This window comes from Cyclopterus lumpus, chromosome 21 (genome assembly GCF_009769545.1).
Source record: "Cyclopterus lumpus isolate fCycLum1 chromosome 21, fCycLum1.pri, whole genome shotgun sequence".
NCBI classification, from domain to species: Eukaryota; Metazoa; Chordata; class Actinopteri; order Perciformes; family Cyclopteridae; genus Cyclopterus; species Cyclopterus lumpus.
In genome coordinates this window covers 22,957,596-22,985,125 of record NC_046986.1, presented here as the reverse complement: position 1 = coordinate 22,985,125, position 27,530 = coordinate 22,957,596, and the positions used below count along the sequence as shown (strand labels likewise).

The window sequence follows — 27,530 nt, the reverse complement described above, 5'->3', positions numbered from 1 at the left end:
GAGGAAACAAGTAGAAGGGGGTACATGTTCTTGACCGTGATGTTATTAAGACCTCTGTAATCAATGCAAGGGTGCAGGGATTTGTCCTTGCTGACAAAGAAGAAGCCAGATCCAGCAGGAGATGAAGATGGCCTAATGAGACTGGCTGCTAAAGTCATTAATATAACTCTCCATGGTTTTAATCTCCAGAGCCGATAGGGAAAAAAAGTCTACCCCTGGGGGGAGACGTACCCGGGAAAAGGTTGATTGCACAGTCGTATGGGCGATGTGGTGGTAATGAGGTGGCACGGGCCTTGTTGAAAACCTCCTTAGGTCATGATATTCCTTGGGAACACCGGCGTGATCTGGGGACTCAGCAGAGACAGACAGACTAGGAGCAGATGATGGAACAGGTTTCAGACAGACCGCATGGCAATGAGCACTCCATTGTAAAACAGTGCCCGTAGACCAGTCAATGTGAGGGTTGTGTTTCCTAAGCCAAGGATAGCCCAGTATGACAGGTTGTTGGGGAGCATGATTGAGATGAAAGGTGAGTGTTTCTCTGTGATTACCTGATTACCATGTGAAGAGGAGTGGTTTGGTGAGTCACCCTAAAGAGAAGGTGACCGTCTAATGCCGTCTCGTGGATAGGTCTCTCCAGGAGTACCCGCCCGATCCCCAGCTGAGAGGCGAGAGTCTTGTCCAGAAGATTAGCGTCTGCACCTGAATCAATAAGAACTGAGACAGATTGATTCCTCCCTGAGAGGAACAGCTCTGAATGAATCAAAGGGCATACTAAAGTTCACGTTCCGGCTCACCAGCGCCCCCTGGGTGACTGGCGAGCCTTGTCTTTTACTGGACAAGAGCTTACAAAGTGGCTGCTGAGGCCGCAGTACAGGCATCGGTTCTCCTCAAGGCAGCACTGTCGTTCCACCGGGGCGAGCTGAGCCCGTCCCAGTTGCATTGGTTCGGGTGCATCAACAGAACTGTCGGACCTCTGTTGTGGTGGAAATCCTCTTTCAGGCGATCGGCGAGGCGAAGATTGTGAAGTGGCGGAAATGCCCGTTCCCGCAGACGACTGTCGATCTGAATGGCGAGAGCGACCAACTCATCCAACCCAGAAGGAAGAGCCCGAACCGCCAACTCATCCTTTATGCGGTCTGATAGGCCGTGGTAGAAGGCGTCGAGTAGTGCAGAGGCGTTCCAGTCGCTCTTCGCTGCTACAGTGCTGAAATCAATTGAGTAATCTGGCGCAGATCGCCCACCCTGCCGCAAGTCAAACAATCCACGAGCAACCTCCCTACCAGGCGTGGCGTGATCGAAGACCTTTAGCATCCATCCATCCATTATCACCCGCTTATCCGGGGTCGGGTCGCGGTGGCAGCAGGTTCAGCAGGCCGATCCAGGCCTCCCTCTCACCCGCAGCACTTTCCAGCTCATTCTGGGGGATCCCGAGGCGTTCCAAGGCCAGCCGGGAGATATAATCCCTCCAGCGTGTCCTCGGTCTTCCCCGGGGCCTCCTACCAGTTGGACGTGCCCGGAAAACCTCTAATGGGAGGCGTCCAGGAGGCATCCTGACTAGATGCCCGAACCACCTCAGCTGACTCCTTTCGACACGAAGGAGCAGCGACTCGACTCCAAGCTCCCCCCTGATGTCCGAGCTCCTTACCCTATCTCTAAGGCTGAGCCCGGCCACCCTACGGAGGAAGCTCATTTGGGCCGCTTGTATCCGAGATCTCGTTCTTTCGGTCACGACCCAGAGTTCGTGACCATAGGTGAGGGTTGGAACGTAGACCGACCAGTAAATGGAGAGCTTTGCCTTCCGGCTCAGCTCCCTCTTCACCAAGACGGACCGGTACAGCGCCTGTTTTACTGCTGCAGCCGCACCGATCCGCCTATCGATCTCCCGCTCCACCTTACCCTCACTCGTGAACAAGACCCCGAGATACTTGAACTCCTTCACTTGGGGTAGGCAGTTTGCCCCCACCTGGAGGGAGCAATCCGCCGGTTTCCGGCAGAGCACCATGGCCTCAGATTTGGAGGTGCTAACTCTCATCCCTGCCGCTTCGCACTCGACTGCAAAACGCCCCAGTGAATGCTGGAGGTCACGGTCCGGGGAGGCAAACAGGACCACATCATCCGCAAACAGCAGAGAGGTGATCCCGAGACTCCCGAACCGGATCCTCTCCGCCCCCTGGCTGCGCCTAGATATCCTGTCCATGAAGGTCACGAACAGGACCGGTGATAAAGGCCAGACCTGGCGGAGGCCAACACCCACCGGGAACGTGTCTGACTTACTACCGAGGAGACGAACACAGCTCCTACTGCAGGCGTACAGAGACCGGATGGCCCGTGCCAACGGGTCCGGCACCCCATACTCCCGCAGCACCCCCCACAAAAAACCCAGAGGGACCCGGTCGAAAGCCTTCTCCAGGGACCTTTAGCATCTCCTTCGAAAACTGCTGAACTAAAGAGCAAATAGGAGACTGCTTCTCCCACTCGGCAGCCCCCCCAGTTCTTAGCTCTGGCCGTGAGCAGAGACATGATGTACGCCACACGGAACCTCTCTGTGGGAAAGGCGGAAGGCTGAAGCTCAAAGGCGATGGAACACTGCACCAAAAAGGTCCGGCAGGAACCAGGAGCACCAGAGCAACGCTCTGGAGAAGGAAGTCGGGCATCCAACACTGGAACAGCGTGAAGCAGAGGACTGGAAGCAGACGGGATGTCCGGACAACGATCTGTGACAGACAAACTCTGCAGATGATTGTGGAGAGACTCCATGCTGCACTCGTGGCGGCTGGCTAGCGCCTGCATAGCCTCCGCCAAACTGCTGGTCATGGCGTTGCAGCATGCTGGCTAGGTTCGGAGGTTCCGGCTCGGTATGCGCAGAGTCGGCTGTAAGAATTGTACTGTAAGGGTGTGACAAACTGGAACCCAAAAGCACAACTCCGAGACAGGGTTAACAAAGATGAACGTCTTTACTCTGTACAAGCAGGGTCAAAACCAGAAGATCAGTCCATAAGGCGAACAAGTCCGAAAATGGGCAGGCAGAGAATCGAAGGTCAAGGCAGGCAGGAAGTCGAAGTACGGGGCAGGCAGGCAGGGTCAAAACGGGCAGGGTCAAATCAAGCAGATCAGGATTAAAGTAATGCTGGAGAGCTTGGCACAAAAACACAAGACAATCTGGCAGAGGACAAGTGCAAGTAGTGAGTGACTAACGAGGGAATGGGCTACAGGTTAGATGGGCGTGAGAACCAGGTGAAGGGAATGAAGGATGACCAGGTGTGAATGACCGGGTCTGAAATGACAAGAGAGTTAATTAAACTAGAAAACACTAATAAGAAGGGGAATTCGTGACTTTTTTTATTGTCTGTAACTGTTTTATGTTTTATGTCTGAAACTTTGTTTAATGTGCCACTGCTGTCTTGGCCAGGACACTCTTGTTAACCAGGCTTTTCCTGGTTAAACACATTTAAATACAAAAAAAATAAAAAAGATTCTAACTATTAGAGGCAAGATTGATGATCTCTTGCCCTAAACCAGTGCCAATCTGTCCTCAAGTGGAGTGGCCTTCTAAACCGTCTACCTATCTCTTGGACCCCATCCCGACGAGGCTGCTTAAAGACGTTTTTGTCTTTAATTGGCACCTCGATATTATTAATGTGTCTTTGCTAACAGGCCATGTACCACATTCAGTAGCTGTAATCAAACCCCACTAAATTAAAGCCCACTCTTGATCCAGAGGTGTTGGCTATGAACTGATTCGCGACTACTTGAGAAAGTAGTCGCGAATCAGTTCATAGTTTATTTGAGGAGTTTCGGTCAGTATTTAGAAAGCACCATAGCACAGACACTGTGTGAAACTTACAAATGACCTCCTAATTGCATCAGATAAAGGACTCATCTATGTACTGGTTTTGTTAGACCTTAGTGTTGATAAAGGACTCATCTCTGTACTTGTTTTGTTGAACCTTAGTGCTGCGTTCGACACCATTGACCATGACATCCTATTACAGACACTGGATCAGTCGATTGGCATTTCAGGTATCGCACTAAGTTGGTTTAAATCCTATTTATCAGATCGATCTCAATTTGTATTTATAAACGATGAAGCCTCAATGACCACCAACGTCAATCACGGAGTTCCACAAGGTTCTGTGCTTGGACCAATTCTATTTACCTTATATATGCTTCCTATAGGCAATATTATCAGGAAAAACTCCATACACTTTCATTGTTATGCAGATGATACTCAATTACATCTATTAATCAAACCAGAAGAGACCAACCAGCTTGCTAAAATTCAAGCATCTCTTAAAGACATAACATCAGGCACATCTTGTCTCAAAAATGATGCAGAAAAACTGTTTTATGCGTTTATTACTTCCAGACTAGATTACTGCAACTCCTTATTATCAGGCTGCTCTAATAAGTCTCTTAAGTCCCTCCAGTTGACCCGGAATGCTGCAGCTCGTGTACTCACAAAAACTAAGAAAAGAGATCACATTACTCCTGTATTAGCTGCTCTGCACTGGCTCCCTGTAAAATCAAGAATCACATTTAAAATTCTTCTCCTCACCTACAAAGCCTTGATTGGTGATGCACCATCATATCTTAAGGAGCTTGTAGTACCATAATGCCCCACTAGAGAGCTGCGCTCACTAAATGCGGGGCTACTAGAGTCTTCAAAAGTAGGATGGGAACCAGAGCCTTCAGTTATCAAGCTCCTCTTTTATGGAACCAGCTTCCACTTTTAGTCCGGGAGGCAGACACAGTCACCTCATTTAAGAACAGACTTAAGACTTTCCTCTTTAATAGCGCTTATAGTTAGAGCTGGATCAGGTTTGCCCTGGTCCAGCCCCTTGATATGCTGCTATAGGCTTATAGGCTGCTGTGGGACGTTTTAGGATACACTGAGCTCCTCTCTCCTCTTCTCTCTCTCCTTATGGATGAATTTACATCACTCCATTGCACATTATTAACTCTACTTCCTCCCTGGAGTCTTTGTGACTTCACGTCTCATAGGGTCCATTCCCAATGGCCCTGCCTCCTCTGTGCCTCCTGCCTCAAAGGTCTGACCTCATTGGTCTAGCCTCTTTCATGATGCCTAATGCCTGGTGGGCCGGCCTCCTGCCTCGGTGGCCCTGCCTCCTGCCATGGCCCTGCTAATGCCCCCCTCCTCTCTTTCTCGTTCTGTTTCATGGATTGTGGAGATCTGGATCGTGGTCCATGCCTACTACTAATTATTCATACATTTCTGTCATATTCATTGAATGTGTTGTAACTGTAACACTGTTCATCTGTACACATGACATCTATTGCTTCTGTTCATCCGGGGAGAGGGATCCTCCTCTGTTGCTCTCCTGAAAGTTTCTTCCCTTTTTTCACCCTGAAAGGGTTTTTTCACATCGGATCAGCCTTACACCTAGTCCTTGCAGCTTCTCCATATTAACATTCACAAGAGAAAAGTCATTTTCCACACACTTTTCTTCCAGTCCAGATACAACATCATGTTGTTTTTGTTGCCTTTGTCTCGTTTAGCCTCATTAACCAAGGCAACCCTCATTACACGTCCGGGAACATTGTTTGCCATTGTGATTCTTTTTCATCAGATAATTTTTCATAGGCCTCCAATGATATACTGAGCTGTTATGTTCCTGATAGTGTACATTTTCGTGTGTTGGAATCCACTGAGTCTCGTCAGCCCCTGCTGTGAAAATGTGCCATGAAGAGTCGTTCAAACAATGCTATGTATCCATTAAAAAAAACAAAAAACATTTAAATTGCCACTAAAGAAAACTATTAGGCAGTTCTATCTACAATATGAGCAAATTTTGAATATCCAGCTCCCGAACAAAGCAACAACAAATACAACTCAGTTCAATGAAATGTAATTAGATCCAAATCGTTTCAAGTTACCCAAAGAAAACTTTCCAACGCTTTAAGAACCTTAAAGAAGTGCACCATTTTGACCATAAAATAGCATAATCTTTATTTCATTTGTAATAACATAACTTTTGACCTGACCAAATCATTTGTGATTAAACTTAAACTGTCCACATTGTATTCAGTTGAGACAGAGGCTGCTGTAAGGAGCATTTAAACTGAATTAATGCATTTTTTGACCACTTGGAACAAGCTGTAAATTAATTTGACTCGTAATCAATCTAATAAAATCAATATGGCGAGCGTGCTTTGGTTTGTTATGGCTCTCCACCAATTCGTATTCATCCTGCTCTAAGTGCAGGCTTCAGCTGTCAGCAGTGAGACCGAAGCTACACCAGTGAAGTTGTGGCCTGCAAGACCGAAAACAAGATCTGAGAGAAGGTTCAGGTTGATGGTTTGGCACAGTCAAGTGAAAACATTGCGCTTTGAAATGAACAATGTTGCTTGAACAAATATGTCGCTCGAACGGCTATTTCTTAAGTTGACGTCCAAAATCGTGGACACTTGCGCTGAACACATGTTCACTCTTAACGCTTGTCAGTGGCCCTAAAGCGACACACGTTGTCAGAATAGCCGATGAAACAGAAAAGCGAGGGTGGTAAATTGAGAGGTCTGAAACAAGGCTACCTTTTTCTATTCAAAAGGAGAGTGTTTCAGTTTAGGTGTGTTTAAGGTTGGTTAGATTCAACATTAATCTATTTAGCTTCTATGCGTTGCATTTCCATTCAAGCGGATCACGGGACGCAAAGTCATTGGTGATGATGTCACACGGAATAGGTAAACTTCATCAAACTTGTCCACACCTTGTAAGTCAGTTTTTATTTTCCCATGAAGCAAATGGTGCATGGGCTACAGACAAGAAGTCTGCTTTTTTAAACAATGCAAAGGCAAGGTGTTGCTGTTTGTCAGCAGCATGCTCGAAGGCTTCTTGGTTACACAGCAACACTATCCAACAGATACCAAATACAATGATGCTGTATCTCGCCGGCTCACCTGTCAAGAGAGGCAAAGCATTCCCCCAACAACCTCCAACAAACTGAAGTGCACATTCGATTCCTCACTTTGTCTGTGAGACGGTGGAATGTGATTTTACTTCTAGTTAAAATGTTCTCAGCTATCTGTAGCACTGTGCCAGGTGCTGTTTTGAAGATACACAGCTGTAAAAGTGAAGTGCACAGAAAACGAGCGTTGAAGTGCACGGTGTTATAGAGCAGCTAATCTCAGTCACAATCTCTGTCTGAAATGAAGCCTCCAGCTTCTTCTTTATAGGGTTCACTGTGTTTGGAGACCACATAGCTTCGGAATCGGAAGTATGACTGTCGGCACAATTTAACACAATAAGCGATTCACAGAGTAAGATTTATCCCCAGATACATTTTTAAAGAAAACAACAAATTAAACACATACAGTATATACGGAAAAAAACATTTTATGAAGCTCAAGTGGAAGTTCTATAAGGAAGACACTCTTTATACTCTTGTTTATTCATAAGCAACCACTTAGTCTCACAGCAATTACTCCATCAGCTGATTGGGGGCGTGTACGATGAATGAACCAATCGGAGGTGATGCAGTTCTTTAAACCAATCACAGCGTTGTTGGCACACTTTTAAAATAGGTTCTCCTCTCTGCTGCTGTCAGTTGTCATTTCAGCTCAAACCGATGGACCCTCCCCCCCCCCCAGGCTCCTCCAGTCAGCATCAGTCCTGCTCATCATTCATCATCTCGGTGTCTGGACTCCAGGGGGATTCTGCCTTCACAGATATCAGCATCACTACCCCTTGCTTATCCTAATTCAGGATGGAGTCCAATCGCCAAAGACTTTGCACTATATTCAAATATATGCAATTGTAATAAATTATTGTTAAACTCTAAAAACAGGTCTCTCCTGATTGAACTAATGTTATTCATATTCATTATATTTGGTTGGTATTTTAAGTGGAACAACAATATTAAAAGTGGTCTACCATATATTTGAGATTTAAAAAAACAATGACAAACTAAACAGAATTGTCAGATCATAAACCAGTGTCATCCCTGTTCTGAACTTTCTAATCCGCAATGTGGAAACAGTCCCAGATGGTTCCAAAGAGAAGCTCAGGAAAAAAGCTGTAAACTCTTTATTGAAAGTTCGAAAGACGTACATTTGCTGGAACTACTGGTTAGTCTTCATCCATGAATTAAAAATGTGTCTTTTTAACTGTTTCTCAAAATATCTGAGTGAGGGCTCTAGTGTAATAAAACCATCTGCAGATGTTTTTCTGTATTCTCCGGGGAGCCGCTGCCAAATATGTTGTTCGTCTTGCATCCAGTGATGTGAGAGTGTCGTTGTTAGAGGAAAGGAACAACTACAGAGTGCTACTTGGGACACAGGTTCTTTGTTTTAGTTGTTGCTTCAATTGAAAATGAGTTACGTTCCAATAACAGTGAAAATGGCATTCCAAAATATTAGTGCAGATGATGTTATGGAAGAGGTTCTTTTTCAGTGGATTTGGCTGGCTTTATTCAGCCAGACGCTTGAGGCGGCAGCTGCTGCGAAGAGAAAATGACCGGGGGGGGGGGAACCTCCAGAATCTGAACTGCCGACGGCAAACATCAACTTATGGTTCCTTTGCTCAAATTGCCCTCCGATGCCAACAGAAACGGAACCATTCATGTGACAATCCAAGAAGAGTGAGTCGTGTGTGCGTCTCAACAGACAAATGAGTTGTGTTATTGTTTCTGTCCAGTTTAAATGACTAGCGTGTTTCGATAAGTTAACATTAATTCAATGTAAGAGAGAAACTAGAATTCAAATGGAGTACGGTTGTTTTTTTTCTATTAAGGCGTATACATATGTTCCTTCATTGACACTTTGTGAGTTTATTTTGTTTATTAAAGACACTCGGACAGCTTGTGTAACATAGACCTGGGGAATTGATTTCTATATTTATCATCACCTCTGATTGGACATCCACATAATGTTTCCTTTCATGACATACATTTGTCTTGCTTAACACATTTGCTAAACAATTAAGACTCTGCAGGTGTAGCTGAAAAGGTGATCCAGTTTTGTTACTGGCCTTGCAAGGCGTTACAATTCTTTGGTATTGTTAATGAGGCTGGGAGAAGGCAATATACATAGTGGTCTAAAAGGTACCAGAGTGGATCCCTGTTGTGTTTGTATTGTGCAACACGATACACGTTCCTGACAAAACACACAACGTGCACACACACAAGATATACTGTACATGCGGCAACCCCAAGTTCCTGCAGGTATTCTTTCCTGGAAACCAGGGCAGATTTTGACAAGAAAACCTTTGACATATCAGGATCTGAAATTGCAGCATTCAACCCTTACAACAAGCCCAAACACGTATGATTACTTCTCATTGGCTTTGCAGTGAACATCATAATATGTCTTTTGGTATGCTGCCACGTTTCACACTGTGTGTATAGTTGTTGCCATGTTTTTTCTTTTTATTCAACCAGTGGTACATTATTTATTTATTCTTTTGCAATTTCTTGCCATTTTTAGCTTCAACAATATTAAGTAGCTGCATGATTAGTTCCTACTGCACGTGTGTTTTATTCCTCCTGCACACTTTGAGTTTTTAGTCATGGTCATCCTCATATCTCTTTGCTAGTGTCAATGCCTGCACTCAGGATAGTGCTCAGCCATGTTAGTGGTATGAGTATTTATTTATTTAGGAAACCAGTAAGAACCCTCTCTTTCTTCTCCAGCTCTTTATTAACCACATCTCAGGTGGAGACGCTGTTTGTTTGATGTAAAGGGCATTCAAAAAACCTAGCATAGATAACATGTATTTTTAGTGGTAACTTAGAGATGAATGTAATTGTGGATTAATGGCATTGGTTGCTGCTGTCATTTGCTGTCAGGTACTGGATGGAACAGTTTAAAATGGTGTTTTTAGATGTGCTCGCCTCGACAGGCTGCTATTTGGTGGGATAGCCCCACATTTACAATGTCAAGTGCCTTGAGCCAAGCCGTTGGTGGTGAAAGCGGATGGCACAGCTTGGCTGCCACGTCGCGCTGATTGCCTGTTGCACCTCTGCTAGGGCATTGGCTATTTGCCCAGCATTGTTGTCGCCCATTTGCTTGTATTTGGCAGAAGTATTGTATTTTCTTTTAAAACAGATGTAAATGTGATCACCGTGACCGATAAGCAATCCGAGGGATATTGCTGTTAACCAAAACAGCAGGTCAAAATAATCAGATTCAACACGGATTGGTTATTCTGGGGGGAAAAGATTACAAACTGCTAGCTTGTCAGAGAAGCGACCTGAGATGGCACCCATCTGTCGCTCAAAGCGGCCATGCCCTTAATTGGGCATCATTCTTTGTCTTAATATAATTTAAACAGGAGAGTTATGTAAAAATGTACCCTTTGTAAAGTTCAATCAGGAGAGATAAATCAGATGAAGAACATGTAATTGTTTATTATTAACAGATGATATGTGATGATGAAGTCTTGACAGAGTCTTTGGTGCTTTAACTCCACAGGAAGATTTGTAATCGAGTGGCATCCGCCCTGAACAGAGGCAGGATAAATCCCCCCGTGGAGTCCAGACCTGGTGGTGGTGGCTGATAGTATGATGAGTTAATGAAGCTGATGGATCTGTGAAGACTGGGCGGAGATGGGGAGGTGGAGGTGCGTAACAGCAGCAAGTTCAAAGGCTAACCATGTAATTGTTTTGTTGTGCTATTGGATAGAGGAGGCCAGCTGATCAAAACAGCTGATATCATGATTGAGGCCCGAACAATGACAGCACGGACATTATGAGTGAGCATGCATGAGGAGTAAATGGCAGATGTGCCTCAGCATCCAAGAGAATATTCTTCCTGACTGAACCCATTGAGCTTCATTGGTCATGACATTGTACAGGCAACTATTCACCTGATTGAAAACTTAAAAATGTGATGAATGTCAGGAAGATTCAGGAGTTACATAAGCATATCCTCGGAAAGCACAAGTCACACTGCATCTAAAAATGTCTTCAACTATTTGTGTTCAGATTGGACAAAGAGAGGTTTCAGAGCACCAAAGTATAACTGTGTCTTCATCTCTCTCCGTATCTTTGCCCCCCAGTGAAACGCAGTAAATGTTTCCTGCCTATTTTCTGACTTTGGATGTGAATACATTCTGGATGGCATTAATGATTTTCTCTGCAGTCCTGACTCTCTGTTGTAGTCTGATCCTGTCCTGTTTGGTAGCTGATCCAAACCACACAGTGATGGCTGAGCAGGGACCAGACTGGCCAATTGCAGTGTAAATAGGACTGGATCAACGGCTCCGGTGGCAGGTTGAACTTCCTGAGGCGGCGCAGGAAGTACATCCTCTGCTGGGCTTTTTTTCTGATGGTGTTCATGTTTGAAATCGATTTGAGGTCTTGGGAGATGGTGGATCCCAAAAAGCTGAAGGCTTCCAAAAAAACAGGGTTACTCAAAATGGTTTACCTCTGCAGTTTTCAAAACTGGAGACTACTCATTCATCAACCCTTCTCCTGCCGATGCAGAAAGCATTGTCAGTGGTTGGAGTGGTGGAGTGGTGAATACAGACAAGTGTGAGACTGTTACGTTATAAGCGTGTCACTTTGTGAAGGGAAAGGGATGTTCTACTTATTCAATGTTGTACATTTAAGTGAATCTGATGTATCCTCCCAAAACCTGATTTGGTACCAACCTGGCTTGATTTCCAGCCTCAGGGGGTCTTGAATGCTCTTTGTAGAGTCTTTTGGCATCATGGATATGAAACGTTAGTATGCTCATCTATCAACAACGCAAAGCTCATGCTCCATTTCCATTCAACATTTTACCGAGCTCTTTGGCAGACGGGAACAACATTTACATGATGAAATGGCAGCGCGAAATATTCTAATAAATATCCCAAAGGCTGAATATGAGAGATACTATATCACCTTGCTTTGAGTGTGGAGCTGGGACCACTTGACATTTCTGTCGCATGAAAGCAGGAAAGAATGCTGTGCTTCAGCGGTTATTTGGGACAGTGTTAAGAGAAAGTAGGCGTGGGAGATGTCCGTACTCAGACCTTGATACGTCTTCAGGCCTTCAATCGCTAGGGACTATTTCTTTGTGCAATTTGTTTTGTGTCTTTTTTGTACTTGTAGAGACTTGTGGAACAAGGTTGTTTCTTTGTGAAATTTGGCACTGCGAATAGAGGTATAGTATCAGGCACCATGTTCAGAATGGATCTATTCAAAATGTACACTTTTATTGGTCATCAACATGGAGACTCCAAAGTCCATTACTCTGTTCAACCTTCACAAAAGCAGCGCAGACCAGATACACTCTCTCCATTCTTAGATTTCACAATGAAAGCCATTGAAATATTCACTGTTTAACAAGTTTACCAGAGAGAACTCAAATTTACTCAGAACAATTGTCCATCAAGAATAGCAATCAGCGCAAGCTGATTTAGGGATTATGATTCTTTGGAGCTGTTTGGAGTTACAAGAAAATAAATGGCACCCCACTGGTTGCCGAATCCCAATGCTGTCTTTTGCCACAACATAAGTTCCAAAGTAACGTATGAAAAGCAAGTCAAACTAAGTCAACTAGACTTTTGGATTCACACGGGACTAAAAGCAGTGGTCTCCTGGGTCCTGTGTTGGTTTGACCCATACATCAACCCTAACCTCTTTCCTATGTGGACTCTTTATTTGGGCTATTTATACAACATCAACTGACTTCCTTAAGCTTGGTTTATGTTATCTATTTCTATTTATTTTTTCTATTATCTGTGTCCATAACAGCCTAAAACCTAAAGAGTCTGGCTCAGAACGAGGTAGAGTGGCAGTTGGATGATAAACAGTCATGAATAACACACGACTTGTCCGTATGTAGTTATCTACAGGAGATATCTGAAAGAACATGGTAAAATGTTGATGCTGGGCCACTATGCCACAATGTAATAATACAATAAAAGGTTTAAGATGCATCCACCTCTCTTTAATGATCAAAGAACTTGTGTTCTAGTGTAAATAAATATGACATATTTTTCTTACTGAGTGCAGATAACAAGTGCAAAGTCCCAGAAGTGTTTTTCAGTTCATAGTATATCTGAGACATTTCAGCACACAGTGGAGCCCCAAAAGCAAGAGATAGAGGAGGAATGCATCACATTAACACAGGAGGCTGCGAGCATGGTTGAAGAGCTGCTTGCTCTCTCAGTGTTTCTGAGTGCGTTATCGAGCAGGCGCAGCTTGCCTGTTTGGTAAAGTGGGTGGTTGTGGTGGGCTGTGTGTGTACGTGTGTGTGTGTGTGTGTGTGTGTGTGTGTGTCGAGAACCATATGGGAAGTAGAGCAAGGAGTTGAACTGCATAACACTAATACAACAATATTATTGTTTTTCCCTACTCCTCGTTGTACTGCTTCTTTTCTGTGATAGTGAGGAATGTTCCTACATTTCAGTAAATCTAAATGTATGTGAAGTGGGGAATGCTCCCCAGAGAAGGAAGGGTAGGGTTTTCAACGGCTGGCTCCTCTCCAATCAGTGCCAGCATATAAAAAGGCACCTGTTGTCATTGCCTCACTCCCTTTTGTCCCCTACCCTCACCCTGTGGTGGCTCATGGTTCACCTGCTGCTGTTTTGCATTGTTTGGCCATTGTAAATTAGTTGTGCATGTTTTGGGGTTTTATTCATTTAGTTTTGGATGATTTTCGTTGATTCCTCGAATAAACTTCTGGTTAATTTGACTAAACACGTCTCAGTAATGAATCTGTGTCCTTAACAATTCTCAAACTATATATCTTGGGGTCGTTAAACTTATATTTCTTGGGGTGTAAGTCCCCAGGTGGCTTTCTTTTCCCTCTCACCTGAGGCCCTGTCACATATACGTACAATTAAAATGCTGCAGAGATGCGACACACGCATGTCAAAAGTCATGGAAGAGGAAATCTGTGAATGTCCAATCAGTGTTGACGGTAGCTGTAGTCGATTGAAGCAATACATTCCTCAGTACAGGCTATATACCAGAAAGCTGAGATCTCCTAATTGCAGAGTCATGCCAGCAGTGCCTACATGTACCAGAATGCATTGTGCTGGAGCAATGACAGTATAACCCGAGGGTTAGAAGTTCCACCTGACTGCAGGTACTAAAATAAAAACATGGTGGCTTTTTAGTCATTAACCAGCCTGAACCAACAAGGCAAGACGGTCTTTACTATTTTCCATTCCATGGACTTCCCTTGTCAGAACCAGAGGCTGCCCCCCGGACCACTTCCCTAAAAAGGAACTCAACAAAATGGCTTACAACAGTCACTTGTTATCTATGGGAGCGTGTTAAAAAAGCATTTACTCTAAACTGCTGTGTTTCTACCCGCTCAGAAATAATAAAACTTGAAATATTGCATTGCGATCTTTTTGTTGGCTAACTTTTCTTACAAATGTTGCTGAACCCAAACAACAGATACACAATTCACAGAAATAATGAACAAAAGGTACTTAATGCACTTATTGTAAGTCGCTTTGGATAAAAGCGTCAGCTAAATGACATGTAATGTAATGTAATGTACAAGTTATACAATATGTCAACGTAAATACATTATTTAACACTGTTCGCCCATGGCTTCCGCGTGTTTTCCATAACATATGAAGGGACGCCCTGAAGCCTTTGGATTGGATCTGCCAGTCGGGTTTCTTTTTAAAAAACTGATAAATGTTTCTATCTAGTTTCATAAAACCAGGGAGACAGTTGCAAAGTGACGTTTTTAGAGACTTGTGAGTCTAGTTTAGTCAAATTTAGAGATAAATATTACTTTTCTTCTGCACTCCATTTATTTAACAACTGTACTTGTTACTTCAAGATTTTTTATACAAATTGTGAGAATATATTCTCTGTAACTTTGGTATAACGGCTTTAGTTTCCTGTCAGAAAAGGTTGTCAGATTTTGTCCCACCTTTGTCACGCAGTAATCTGCTAATACTAATTAGAACTGTCATGGGGCGTGTCCGATAGTCCACCCCCGGTGTGGACTATCGGCTCCACATTAACAATCCAGAACATTAAGGAAAGAAAACTCTGCACCAGATTTAGTGAATTAATCTGACGGGTTATAACAAAGTGAGTTTTTCATCCACAGACAGGTTCTTCAGACTCATTTGCAGAGGCGAGCAGAGCCAAATTGAGGTCAGACAAAAGGTAGTGATGCTATCAGGCAAATTCATCTCCTTTCAATGAGCTTTTTAATTAAAAGAAAGGAATGTCAGTTAAAGGTAGTCTTCCCATCCTAGATACTTGCTGTCATTTCAGTGAAAAGCAATCAATTGATGTATCTGCAGAATTACAATTAGTACAATTTGCCTTGTGAAAATAAGGTCAGACAGATATTTTATCAGGCAGGTTGTTGGATTATTATATATTGCTTGCTGTTTAGTTTTCCTGCTTCTGTATAGCCTTGTGATAGTGTGGTTGAATAGTGTAGGAATTAATGAGCCTGCCATATAAAGATTCTAAAATAAATCCAAATCATTTGTAAATTAAAAGTTTACATTTGTATTATTAACAAAACAGATTATATGAAATCCCGTCGGCCCCAAAATATTTTTTGCGCATTTTTTTCTACATAAGCCAAATTTAATATTTGGGTTATTTACGTGAATGTTTATACAATCTTACAGAATGTCCACATCCTCTCCCAGAACTCTCAGCGGTTGTGGAGGCGTCGTCTTCCTCCTGAAGTCCACCTCCATCTCTCTGGTCTTGGCCACGTTCAGAAGCAGGTGATTTCTGCCGGCCCGCTCCACAAAGTCCTCCCCTACTGCCCTCCATCCTTTATACACCCGACCACTGCAGAGTCATCAGAGGAATGACCCTGAGTTGTACTGGAAGTCACTGGTGTACAGGGTGAACAGGAAGGGAGACAGAACAGTTCCCTCTGGGGCTCCAACATCACGACCACCGTCACAGACGGCACACGGCCCAATCGGACACACTGTGGTCTGCCTGTGAGGTAGTCAGTGATCCAGGAGACGGTGGACGTGTTGAACCCCACCACCCTCAGCTTCTCAATCAGCAGCAGTGGTTGGATGGTGTTGAATGCACTGGACAAGTCAAAGAAAGTGATTCTCACAGAGCCACCGGTTCCATCCAGGTGCGACTGAGCTCGTTGCAGCAGGTATGATGGCGTCGTCCACTCCTACACAAGGCAGGTAATCAAATCCCTGTGGGGTCTCGTGATGATTTCACCTGTGTCTCATAACACTCATGGCAAACGCTCCAACTTTGGCTCATAGTCGGTTGTCATATAACGCAACCGGTTCTCCCTCATAGCTCATCATGCTTGGTCAGTAGCCCTCCTGTCCCATACCAGTGCATGAGACACCTTTTAGCGTATGCATGAGATGCATCGCTAACTAATTCCAATTTGAACCCATTCAAGTCACTATTAGACGCTCAGAGCAACTGCCGTAGTATAAAGAGCAATAAAGGATGTTTAGGGTGGGCGGGATTTTAGGATGGGTCAAACAGATACAGGACTTTCACCCAGGAGACAGATCTTGTCTGAAACCAAGCCAGTAGAACATTTAAAACTCTCCACTAAGCTACTCTCATGTCCCCCAACTGTTCCGACAAACCTTCCTGTGATGTTTGCACACTATGAAAACAGACTCTTTGAAATAATGTGTCAAGTTAATGTCCTTGTTCCAGATGTTGGAGAGGATCATGATCACCCATTATCACAATCAGATTAACCAACATGCAACATTGTAGTCGTTGAGATCATGTTGCAATCATATTGTGGTTTTTTTTCCAATCAGATGAAAGCCTTAACAGTGTATGGGCAGTGATGAGGTAACCACATGTTGCTGCCATCAAACACCAATATCTCCTCAGACAAATGATTACGGAACAGTGATTCAGCTCATTTCAGATCAGGTTTAAGGTCACTGAATCAAAAAGTGATTATGGATCATGTTGGAAGGCAATGACAAACTGCATAATTTGTTGTACAATGTATTTCTCAATACATTTATCTTTTTAAATAGCAATGTTGGCCCCGAGTTAAGGTTGTTTTGTTGTTTCAAGGTGAAGAATAAACTGTCTGTAATGGATTCCTTCTTGAAGTCCATTAAGCCATATTTCTGTGAGGCTTGTTTTAAAGTTGCATCCATTCAGGAGGTTACTCATTGTTTGGTGTCCAGCAGTAGTCCAGTAAATGAATGAATGGAAGGGCAACGTGTGTAGGTGTGTGTGTGTGTAGGTGTGTGTGTGTGTTAAACTACTACAAACAAAATAGAATATGCTGCGTGAAGAGAGAAGATAATGTATACTTTGTTAAATGACCTATTTAAAACCGTATGAAAAACAATTTCACCCTCAGTGGTTGTTAATTTATCAACAATTAATGGGTGGACATTAGGCACAAATACCAACCACAGTCTAACAGCATACTTTATCATAATAAGGAATCTAACTTTCTTCCTCTAAAGTTGCTTAACCAACAAAACGTTGATGAAGTAATTGGCTCATGGGAGGTAGAGTTGAACCACGCGAGGGAAAATTGGCGAATATAATGCTTAAATCAAGAAAACTTTTATCAACTACTGCAATATCTCTCCTCTCTTAGGTGGGAAACCTCTTCTTTAGTGAAAGCTGAGTCAGTTTATTAAAAATAACTAGACAAGAATAAGAAAGGAATGGAAGTTAGATATGTAGGGGTTTCACAATGGAAAGTTAAGGGCAGATCATTCAGTTTATTTTATTATACTAGTCTCAGCACAGCTTCTGAATTAAATATTGGACTAAACCAATTATCCAGTGGGATCCAATAAAACAAAACTAATTAAAATAAAGAAGAAGAATACACTTGCTATTTCCACATTTACATCTGTATGTCTATATACATCATTGACCACAAAACCATATGTTGTGCTATAAAAGGGTTTAAGAGCCTTTATATAAAAATACATAAAGAGGAAATGAGCAGTAACACAATAACAACAATAATAGCACTATTACAGCAGGGGGGTGTCAACTGACTCATTTTTAAGGCTTCATTAAAGCAGATTTAGTAATAAAAAGGTTTTTGGTCTCCTGTTTGAAGAGTGAGAAGAGTGAAGACACAGACTATTATATTCTATTATATAACTGCTCTTTTTGGAAAAGAAACGTCTGAAAATGATGTTTTTTCCAGGAGAGACATTAATAGGGTTCCCTTTCATCTCCTCACAAAAAAAAACCCTAAAACTAACTAGAAAACAACTTCTTCTTACAGCCTTAATAATACCTTTCATCTGCGTGATGGCACATAAACCCCGTCACAACCAAACCAGCATTCCGCATTGGTCATGATGAGGTTGTTACAATGTTGTCCGATGCTGTGTGCTTGCCGGCATACATCCTGTCTCTCCTCAACATCTGCTGTCATTGCTCGGCATTGTGCGAGGGTGGACCTTTTGCAGAGCGCCATGGAGATAAGATAGGACACTGTATAAGACAAGCAGGAAAACGATTCACCGCCGACTCGCCATGCGGCACATCTCATTACCGGCGCCACCCTGTCAGCTACGGGATCATAATTAATCTTCATTGAGCCACTGGGCTGTCTGGCTGACAGGCTAAATGATTGGGGCGGCCGACAGGGTGGATAACAATGTCCTCCAATGTGACGTTAAAGCGGGATCCATCGGAGTTTAATAACAGGTTGAGGAACTGGTGACTTTTGACACCTGAAGGAGAAAACGAGCAGAGCAACAACACGGGGCTCAGGGATTAGAGTCCTGAGGGCATTACAGAAGGAGGAAACTACTAGCCATGCTGCTATGGCATGCAGTACTTCAACATCATGGTAGAGAAATTGAATTTGAGTTTGAATCCAACCCCAGTGACTCGCCGCTGTTGAGCTTTAATCTAGAGAGAAAAAGTGTAGGCATGGAAACCCGCTCATTTCATTTGAATATAAAATAACAGCGGGCTCGATCCTCAGACCAAAAAGATTCACTTTAGTTTGTTTAGCCCTGGCAGTAACCAGATTGGGATCAATTCACAAAATGCATTGTAACTCCCTTTGAGCTCATCAGTTTATTGCGTTGCAAAACATCCGGCCAAAAGAAGAAAAAGATTATTCCACCAGTAATGGGATGCATACGTGCATATAATGTGAACTCATATCCACTGATGCTTTCAGACTGTTTGATGGACAATCAAAAAGAGCTGCTGGATGACATGTTTGAACTATAATCTCCTTTAGCGTGCCAGATGCCAGAAAGTCTGTCTCAACTTTGACGGCAACAAACCGAAATATTGAATCTTTACCACGAATGTGCAAACACTGTGTACGTGATGTTAGCCCATTGCTCCATTTCGTGTCATTGTTCACCACTAGTGCTCACTCCCAATGTCGGCCATACATGGATGCCACAGAATGCTATTTAACTTGGTTTTGATGTTATTATCATGGGCTCAGAAAGCCTCATTGTTCACCCTAATATCTTTTTCCTAATTAATTTTCCAGTGCCTCTTCAGTAATTTAATTTATCATGTGATTATGTTTTTTCTTTTAAACAGCCGGAACCACAGTGTCAGGACTCAGCCAGCCGGCCTCCCTCCTCAGCCCGTTCACACGGTGACACCCGGTACCTCAGAGCGCTGCCAGGGAGCGACGGGCTTGGAGGCGGGGCCAAGCCAGGTGAGCTCCAACTCACACCTGAAGCCACTCAGCTCGTCCCACAGCTGCAGCTCGTCAGCTCGTTGTATTCGGGGAATAAAGATCAGGACTGTCTGTGCTGACGGTGTGAGTTCGTGCCATGATGTCTGTGGACTTTCCCTCCTCGGGTCTGTGCTGTTTTCCCTCGTGTCTTTAGTATTTTCTTGGATTTTTTGTATAGATTTTCTGTTCGACCATCAAGTGGATTACCTTTTTTCCCTTCCCCTGGAGAAGAGGAGTTTTTTTGTGTTTCTTTTGTGCTCAAATAAACTACGCCGTGTGTTCGGCTAAGACTAGAACCTTCCTGTTGTCGTTCGCTTGGGGTCAGAGACAAACCGTAACACACAGGTGCTTATGTTTACTGCTGTATAACAAAAAACAGTCCTTTTCTTCAATTCACCTTACTTACAATTATGAGAAATATCACAAAAATGTGTACGTGAGTCATGACCATGAGAAAAAATAGGTGTAAATGTGTATATCTTCAAAACATGTATTTTAACAACTTTGTGACACACCTATACAAATCCTCTATTAGTTTTCATTTAATTATTTTCATTATTTTTTTTTAACTGACGTAGATACACAGAAGGGGGTATGTGTCCATAAGTCCATTAATCTTGTATTTTTTGCAATAGCCTATCATTACAAATAGAAATATCTCTATGGCACGACTGGAAGCGTGTTCATATTCTGCATGAAGACAGACCATAGACCACTTACATATTTGTACAAACTTCAAAATAATGTTGAGCTACCGTGCTCATGAGACACGTTTATTAACATCATAGCCGACACCAAGTATGATTGGCTGGAGAGAGATGTGTAAACATCCGGAAAATAATTACAATAAGAGAGTACTTATAAGCGTCACATAATGGAATATGTAATTGTACAAATGAGTTTGCTGTTATTATTATATATCACTCTACTCTGCTTAGAGCGTGTCATGCCACAGAGTAAAGCATGCATAGAGCTCTTCAATATGCACATCTTTGTCCATTTGTTTCTTTTCTCATTCTTGTCATGTTCTTTTAATAAAAATGAACAATTCCTATGTCTAATGATGTGTGCAATCCTGATTTTTAATAAACGCAACTCAGATATGAATCTAATGGCTCACAGAAATACGTCAAATGACCACAACCTCTTCACAGCACATTACAGGTGGCGCACAATCCATTCAAATGATGTGCTGGCACCACAGAAACAATTCCAATGCAAAGGCAATAAGTTCCTCCTTCCTGTCATGGTGGACACATGAATTCCCAGGTTCAACGGAAGTGCATGAAGGTTGAAAGGGAAGAGGCCGGGGTGGACGGATGGGTCACACACAAGACTTTCACCCAGGTGGCCGGTGTCCTTGTCACATGTGAAACCATGTTACAAAAGTACGAACTCGAACGCTGATCTTTTCTTTCATTAACCAAACCAAACACCAAATGCCGGAATGTGAATGGTTAAAAGTGTTCAGAGGTCTTGGTTGTTCAGTGACATCCTGTTGGTTTGTTTGCTCCTTGGAGGAACGTGTCAGTGGAGAAGAAGACTTGCTCTCATTCATTACATGTCTCTCGTTTCTTTTCCTTAGTAACACTTGAACATACTGATGTTAAGAAGCCTTTGACAAGATGCAGCTTTGTATTCTAGTCGGACAAAAACGCTTAAAAGAAATAAAACACGTACCTTTGAAGAAGTGGAAAACCTGATGCAACATGCTGCCTTGGATCTAAAGAAAAAGTGTTTACATGTTACCACCTTCCCAGCTATCTATTAACTAGAATTCATACACAAACCTATTTCGTTATGTTTGCAACATTTTACTCAATTTGAAAAGTTTAAAAAGAACGCCTGCTTCTTCAAACAGCAGCCAATGGAGGACCCATTGAGTATTCTGCTGGCCACTGGGCCGTGAGTCTAAATGAGTAATGAGGAAGCTTAAAAGGCTGGATGAGAATCCTTTGGAAAAGAAGAGCACACTGCATTCATAAACTGTCCCTTGCTCAAAGTGTTGCTTAAGCTTTGTATTAGACCGCTAGTAATTAAGGCGATCTCGTTCAGGGTATTAAACATGCAGAATACATAAATATTCTAGCCTTCTGTGTTCAGCATTCATGTGGACAAACGGTTATCAGTCATTGTAATGCCCTGAAGAGCTTTACAAGAGAATGCAGCGATAATCCTCTGTCATTGAATAAAGAAGCTTTGTTTTCATTCTGTGAACACCTGGGTGTCTGAAACAAACATTTATTTCCTGAATTGTCTCCAACAAAACTCCTCTCCTTTGATCTGTCAGCTGAATGGTGACTAGTGGTCCTCCACCGATGCTTATCGTCAGGAACACGTCATTGCATTGCGTTCAAAGGAAATCTTGAGTTACTCACTGCAGTGATGACTGACATGATGAAAGCTTAGGTTTAATTAGATTTTTCCTTGTCAGGTCAGTCATAAAATAACTCGACTAAGTGGATTCCAGAACAACCCGGGTCAGGTGGCTGTTCAAGTCACATGCTTCATGCACACCATGATGTATTTGAGAAGCCAGTTTTCCATATTCAAACAATGTTTTTATTGATGGACCAACCATTCCACCTCAACCAGGCGTAAAAACTAAAACACTGTTTTTATTTAATTTTAATTTTTTATTATTTATTATTTAGCTGACGGTAGAGCGAGGACAGGAAATGATGAGAGAAAGAGTTGGGAAATGGCAACCAACAAAGGTTTCCTGGCTGGACTTGAACCAAGGACATTGCATTGTCTGCACCTTGGCAGAAGAAACACTCCGAGATTTGACATTTTACAGGTAAGTAACAGTACCACAATGTAGAAAATAATTCTGTCTCACCCTTCTCTAATGGCTGGCCTACCGAGCCACTTTAGAGGGTGGCCATGAGTACTTTGTCTTTAGACATTGTTGGACACCACTTCCTATCAATTAGTTTATTTCAAGCATTCAGATGAGTTTAAGAGTTTTGGGGTGTTTTCATCCCGAGTATAACAACCACTCGTCATTGTTGCATGATTGTGCACGCAAAGGGACCAGTGCTGTTGTTTTCTGGTGAGCCCAGTTTCAAACCTCATCCATTTTTTAGCGATACAAAGACTCTGCATCAGCGTTCGGCTGTCTAGCCTCTACTGTCCGTCAGTCTGGGGCCTTTCCTGTGCCTCCTTTTGCTGTACTCCCGCATTACTATTGGGGAGTACTGTAGAATAGAATCTCCATAAACACAATTGCTCGCCGATCCACTGGGACCGGCTCGATTTTTTTCAAGGACATTCATGTTTTCATCTTTTATATGAACGGTGTCCATGCATGTGCTGCCCTCGAGCAATACCATTGGCTCGAGGGCTATTCATACAAATGTTTTTTCTTCTTCTTGACCATATCCATCATTTATGCGGTGATTTACTGGGATTGATACATTCCTCATCATATAGCATTTCATTCCTTTGGAATCTGCAAAGGTAATTGTACATGAGTATAATACAAATCATGTGACCAACATCACCTGCAGGTCTCTGAAATTATTCGAAGCTGCATTTAATATGAGCTTTTAAACTGCTATGCGAATCTCCCTATCAGCAGATGGATTTATTAGTAGTTTAGCTTATGAAATCATGCTGAAATCACATATCTGCTATCAGACACACCACCAACCAACCACACCAGTCATTGGAAGTAGACCAATGTTGTTGTTCCAGGGTTAAATTGACAGCTTTCACAACAGGTTGGGGGTGAAAGCACCCTCAGTCTCACCACTCTCATCACCCCTGTTTCCAGTAGCAACAGGCAGCTGTATGAAGCTCAAAAGCTCTGGTAAACCCACTGTCAGCTTCTTGTCCAACACCAAATAGTAGAAAGACACCGTTAGTGTCGCTAGTGACTATTAGCAAGTTATAAATGCATGTTGAAATTAAAGAGACAGATATTTTGTATCAATAGGTGGAGGAGAACAGGACAGAAAGACGGACTGAGGGAAGATTATTGGATTCATCACAAGTCTAAATTAAAATGTGTGTCTGCTGTCGACCCTGTGTCTACAAATTAGATTTATACACAACTCATTTGCAACACCAGATGTGTTTTTGAAAGGGAAATGTAAGTAAACATTCTTAATTACAATTGCTAGTCCGTCTTTATTGTCTATCTGCGATCATTTATTGTCTCTCATATTTAATTTGCTCCCAATATCCCTCATGTCCCCTTCCGTCCCCCTTGAAGCAACGGAAACATAATCAACCATTTTTATGGTTCTGTTAAGTGAAACCATTTGGTTTCAGGCACATAACCAAGACAGGCAAACATCCTTCCACCTGCCAAGAAAATAGAAGAAAAAACAGACCGATTAGACATCGGTGCGTCCACGGCTATGTGTGCTCATGTCTGGTTCTGAGGAGATGCCACACCCAAACACCAGCCCCTCAGAGGAAGTGAGGGTGCTGCAGGAGGCTGAGGTGTAGTTGTTTTGGTGTTGCACACCAAGTCGAGAGGTTTTACCACCACATTTTAGTAACATTTTACCAGCCCATTCCATAACTCTCTGAATGTTGGCATTCATCAGGAGACTCTCATAGAGCTGAAGCTGTGCGCAAAGCTTATTCAACTCAATAACAAGAAATGCAGCTCTGCAAGCTCAAAAATCACAGAAATAAGTCTTTAAAATGCAAAGCTTCTCTCTGGATAGGACTTAAATTATGGAGGGACTGGCAAAAAATCACTGACCATGTAATATTAAAATAATTTGATGTACCCGAGAGAAATAAATCACATCCAAATGGAGCTGTGGTATAAAACAACAAGGAATCACTGGCAAAATGGAAAAATAGTTATATTACAATGGACTTGGGTTTTCTCCAGCCACTTGATGATGAAGTATATTCATCTTTCATATCTCACCGCTGTGTGTGACTCAGGTGTGGTTTTCCGGTCAATTCAAGCCAGTCAATACCCTCTAATCCAACTTTTAAGGCTGCGCAATTTGTGCCATCTGTTGAAAGCTCAGCGCTGAATGAACCAGTTCTGCAACTCAATATTCCATCAGCTGTGATTTATAAAGAATCAGATCCCCAAACTGGCGGAAGTGATGAGAAATTCTCTCTTGGTCGTCCACAGTGCAGCTGACTGTACTTCAAAACACTAAATCATAAAGAGATTGACCTGACCTGTGAAAATCCGCTAGTGTTCTGTTAAAGTCCATGCGTGGTTATTTATGAGTAGACACATTGCAAAAAATGTTAAACTGACACATTAAAAATCCCCTTTGATTTGCCTCAACCGATATGCAGCCTATCGGACTGAGCTGTAAAAGACTTGATTTATTTGCTTCTCTGTACTCAAAAGAACAACTTTCATGGGGGCGAAAGATGATTGCAAACTGTATTTCAAATAAAAGTGTACAATTTTATTAGGACAAATGAAGATATTTATTCTGTGTACTGCAGTGACTCTTGGAAACGTTTCTAATCATTCACATCCGTGCTAGTGGTGTCGCTCTACGGACGGCTGTGTGGTGTTTCCCATTGAAATGCACCCAGATATTCACGGCCCCAGAGGATGAATACTACTTCCATATTTCAAGGAACGAGCGCCACCATCAGGTCAAAACTGTGATTTTTTTGGTTTAAGATCAAAGCATTCACACCTAGCCTCATATCATGGAGGCCGATAACTCATAAAGCAGTGAGGGCTGTAGCATTATCCACCTATCTCGTGAATTTACAGTAATTACAGAAATCACCATGATATCCTTATGCTTTTCACTCATTCCAGGAAAACGGCTGAACATGGATCTCTGATTAATGACATCATGCGGAAGAATCTATTTCACTCTGTATTACTGTATCAGTGTTGCCACAGAACTCATCGTCATCACCATTATCTTACTTTTTTTTAAATAGTGTCCCATGCTTAGCCTCTGCAGCAACGATTCTATTAGAACTGATGAGGCTGCTGAGCAACAACACAGTGCTCCTTGGAAACCGGCTCATTCGCTTTGTTTTGCCTCAGAGCTTTCGACGGATTAAAATTAGTTTGTGGCAGCAGTTTATAGAATATACCGTCACTTGTTTGATGATTTGAATGAGGGAAACAGTCCTTTGACTGTTCCCACGCCATTTGCACAAATGCGGGAAATAAACCGTTTTCACTGACAACGCAGGAAGCTGTTTCAACCCTTTGGAGGTTTAGTGATAAGGCTATAAAATCCAATGAATATTGGACATGGTTGTATCAACAGCCGCACAGACTATTTTTGATGCTTTAATAGCGTGAACAATCTAGTTATGTTCCTGAGCCTTATACTTCGCTGTGTAATTTTGTTAAAATAGCATCGGGGCAATTTACGAGGTGCTTAGGACTGCATTACATTTTATGCCTTGATTTATCTCTGGGGATAGCGCTCGGGTCTATCTCAGGCTGGGTGATACAATTAAGTGTGTGGGAGGTAGTGTTTGGAGCACAAATTAGTGCAGGGACCTCCTTGTTATTCTTTGGAGACATTATTTTACCCCAGAATTATCAGGAGAGTTTCTTGGAACACTTAAAAGGAGGCAAGGCAGGGGGTAATAGCTGGTAATCAATCTGTGAAACAAACAAAAGCATGTTCATTGTGCTGAGCTGGTGAAGTGCGTCGAGAGAAAACTCTCTGCCCGATGACCCGCACCACCCAACCGCTCAAGTCAATGCCTACGCTTAACCAACTTGCGAGAGCCCGAGGAAACGTCAAAACAGCTGCAATACGGTATTATTTTTTTCTTTTTCTTTTTGCACACTCATAAGTGCATAACATCCAGATAATTATTTATATAAAACAATAAATGTGTCAGGGGAGATCAAGAAGCCATGGACTCATACAACGGACCTCTCAACTTTTGAAGATTTACCAAAAAAAACAGTACGGGGAATATATACATACATACATACATACATACATACATACACTCCAAGAAATAATTACACACAACGCAATATAATTGATGACAATTTCCTTTTTAAATATTGTAAGAATAAGCTCTTGATGTCGTGTACTTTGCCGTTTTGTATCTGTACGTTACAATAGCTGAAGGAGTACTGGTCTTGTTTTGTTACGGGGAAAGGAAAGTGAAGAAGATCAACCTGTCTGGTATTATGGGAATACTATCCTCTCAGTTATTACAAAAATGTCATTAAACATGTCTCATTTAATCATCAGACATTAAATACAGACAGAGAAGGGTCCTTTCAGGATTCAGAGCTGTGATGCAGCTGGCCCAGTCAGTCTGTGAAGCTAACGCTAGCTAGCCTGAGCAGCTGTCTCATAATTAGGGGAAGAGGAAGAGACGAGGGGTCAACTGGCATAAGCTTTGTCACACATTTCTGTTGGCAACATACAGTATGGCTGTTACCATAGCAACAAATAATTCAAATTCACAAAACACCCTTCCAGAAACAGCAGCACAGTCTGCCACAAACGGTGCAAATCACGAGCAGTGCATGAAGGACCTTTCGTACAAGGAAATGGAGAATGGCTGGACGCAATTCTTTTTACACAAAGGAACACCACCAAAGTACAAACTACTCAATAGCAATTGATCTCAAAGGGGTCCATTGGTGCCGGAGGAGCACCCGTGGTATCGGACTGATTCATCACAGACCCCTGTGAGCAGATGGGCTCTGCTACATCGTTAGTCTCCAATAAGCAGGGGCGTCCGTGGCCTCAACGGTTTCGGATTCGTCTCGGATCAGAGTGAATTTTCATGATTTGTGTTTTCTCCCCGACAACGCGATGAAAGCGGAGGGCCGTCGAGCAAATGTGGTTGGATATGGATCTCTCCCTCATTTATCATTGGTTGGGTTCGGGGAACGTGACCACCAAGGCGCGGCGTGGGTGTGACACATGGCACTTTGCAACATCGGGCAGATGTCAATGTTTTGCGGGGTAATATGAATTTTACTCGCA

At 42.8% G+C, this 27,530-nt stretch overlaps 1 protein-coding gene across 1 annotated transcript in view; it reads right to left on the bottom strand.

Moving 5' to 3' along the window:
• The window catches only part of LOC117750026 (inactive dipeptidyl peptidase 10-like), a 53,400-nt gene extending 50,583 nt beyond the window's left edge, over nt 1-2,817 (bottom strand). Inside the window, exons 1-4 of the mRNA XM_034560869.1 lie at nt 2,479-2,817; nt 876-1,245; nt 552-702; nt 232-370 (exon numbers count right to left, since the gene is read on the bottom strand). Of these exons, the coding sequence (XP_034416760.1) occupies nt 232-370; nt 552-702; nt 876-1,245; nt 2,479-2,817 (999 nt within the window). The remainder of the gene's footprint in view (nt 1-231; nt 371-551; nt 703-875; nt 1,246-2,478) is intronic.
• Between the last annotated feature and the right edge of the window lie 24,713 nt (nt 2,818-27,530).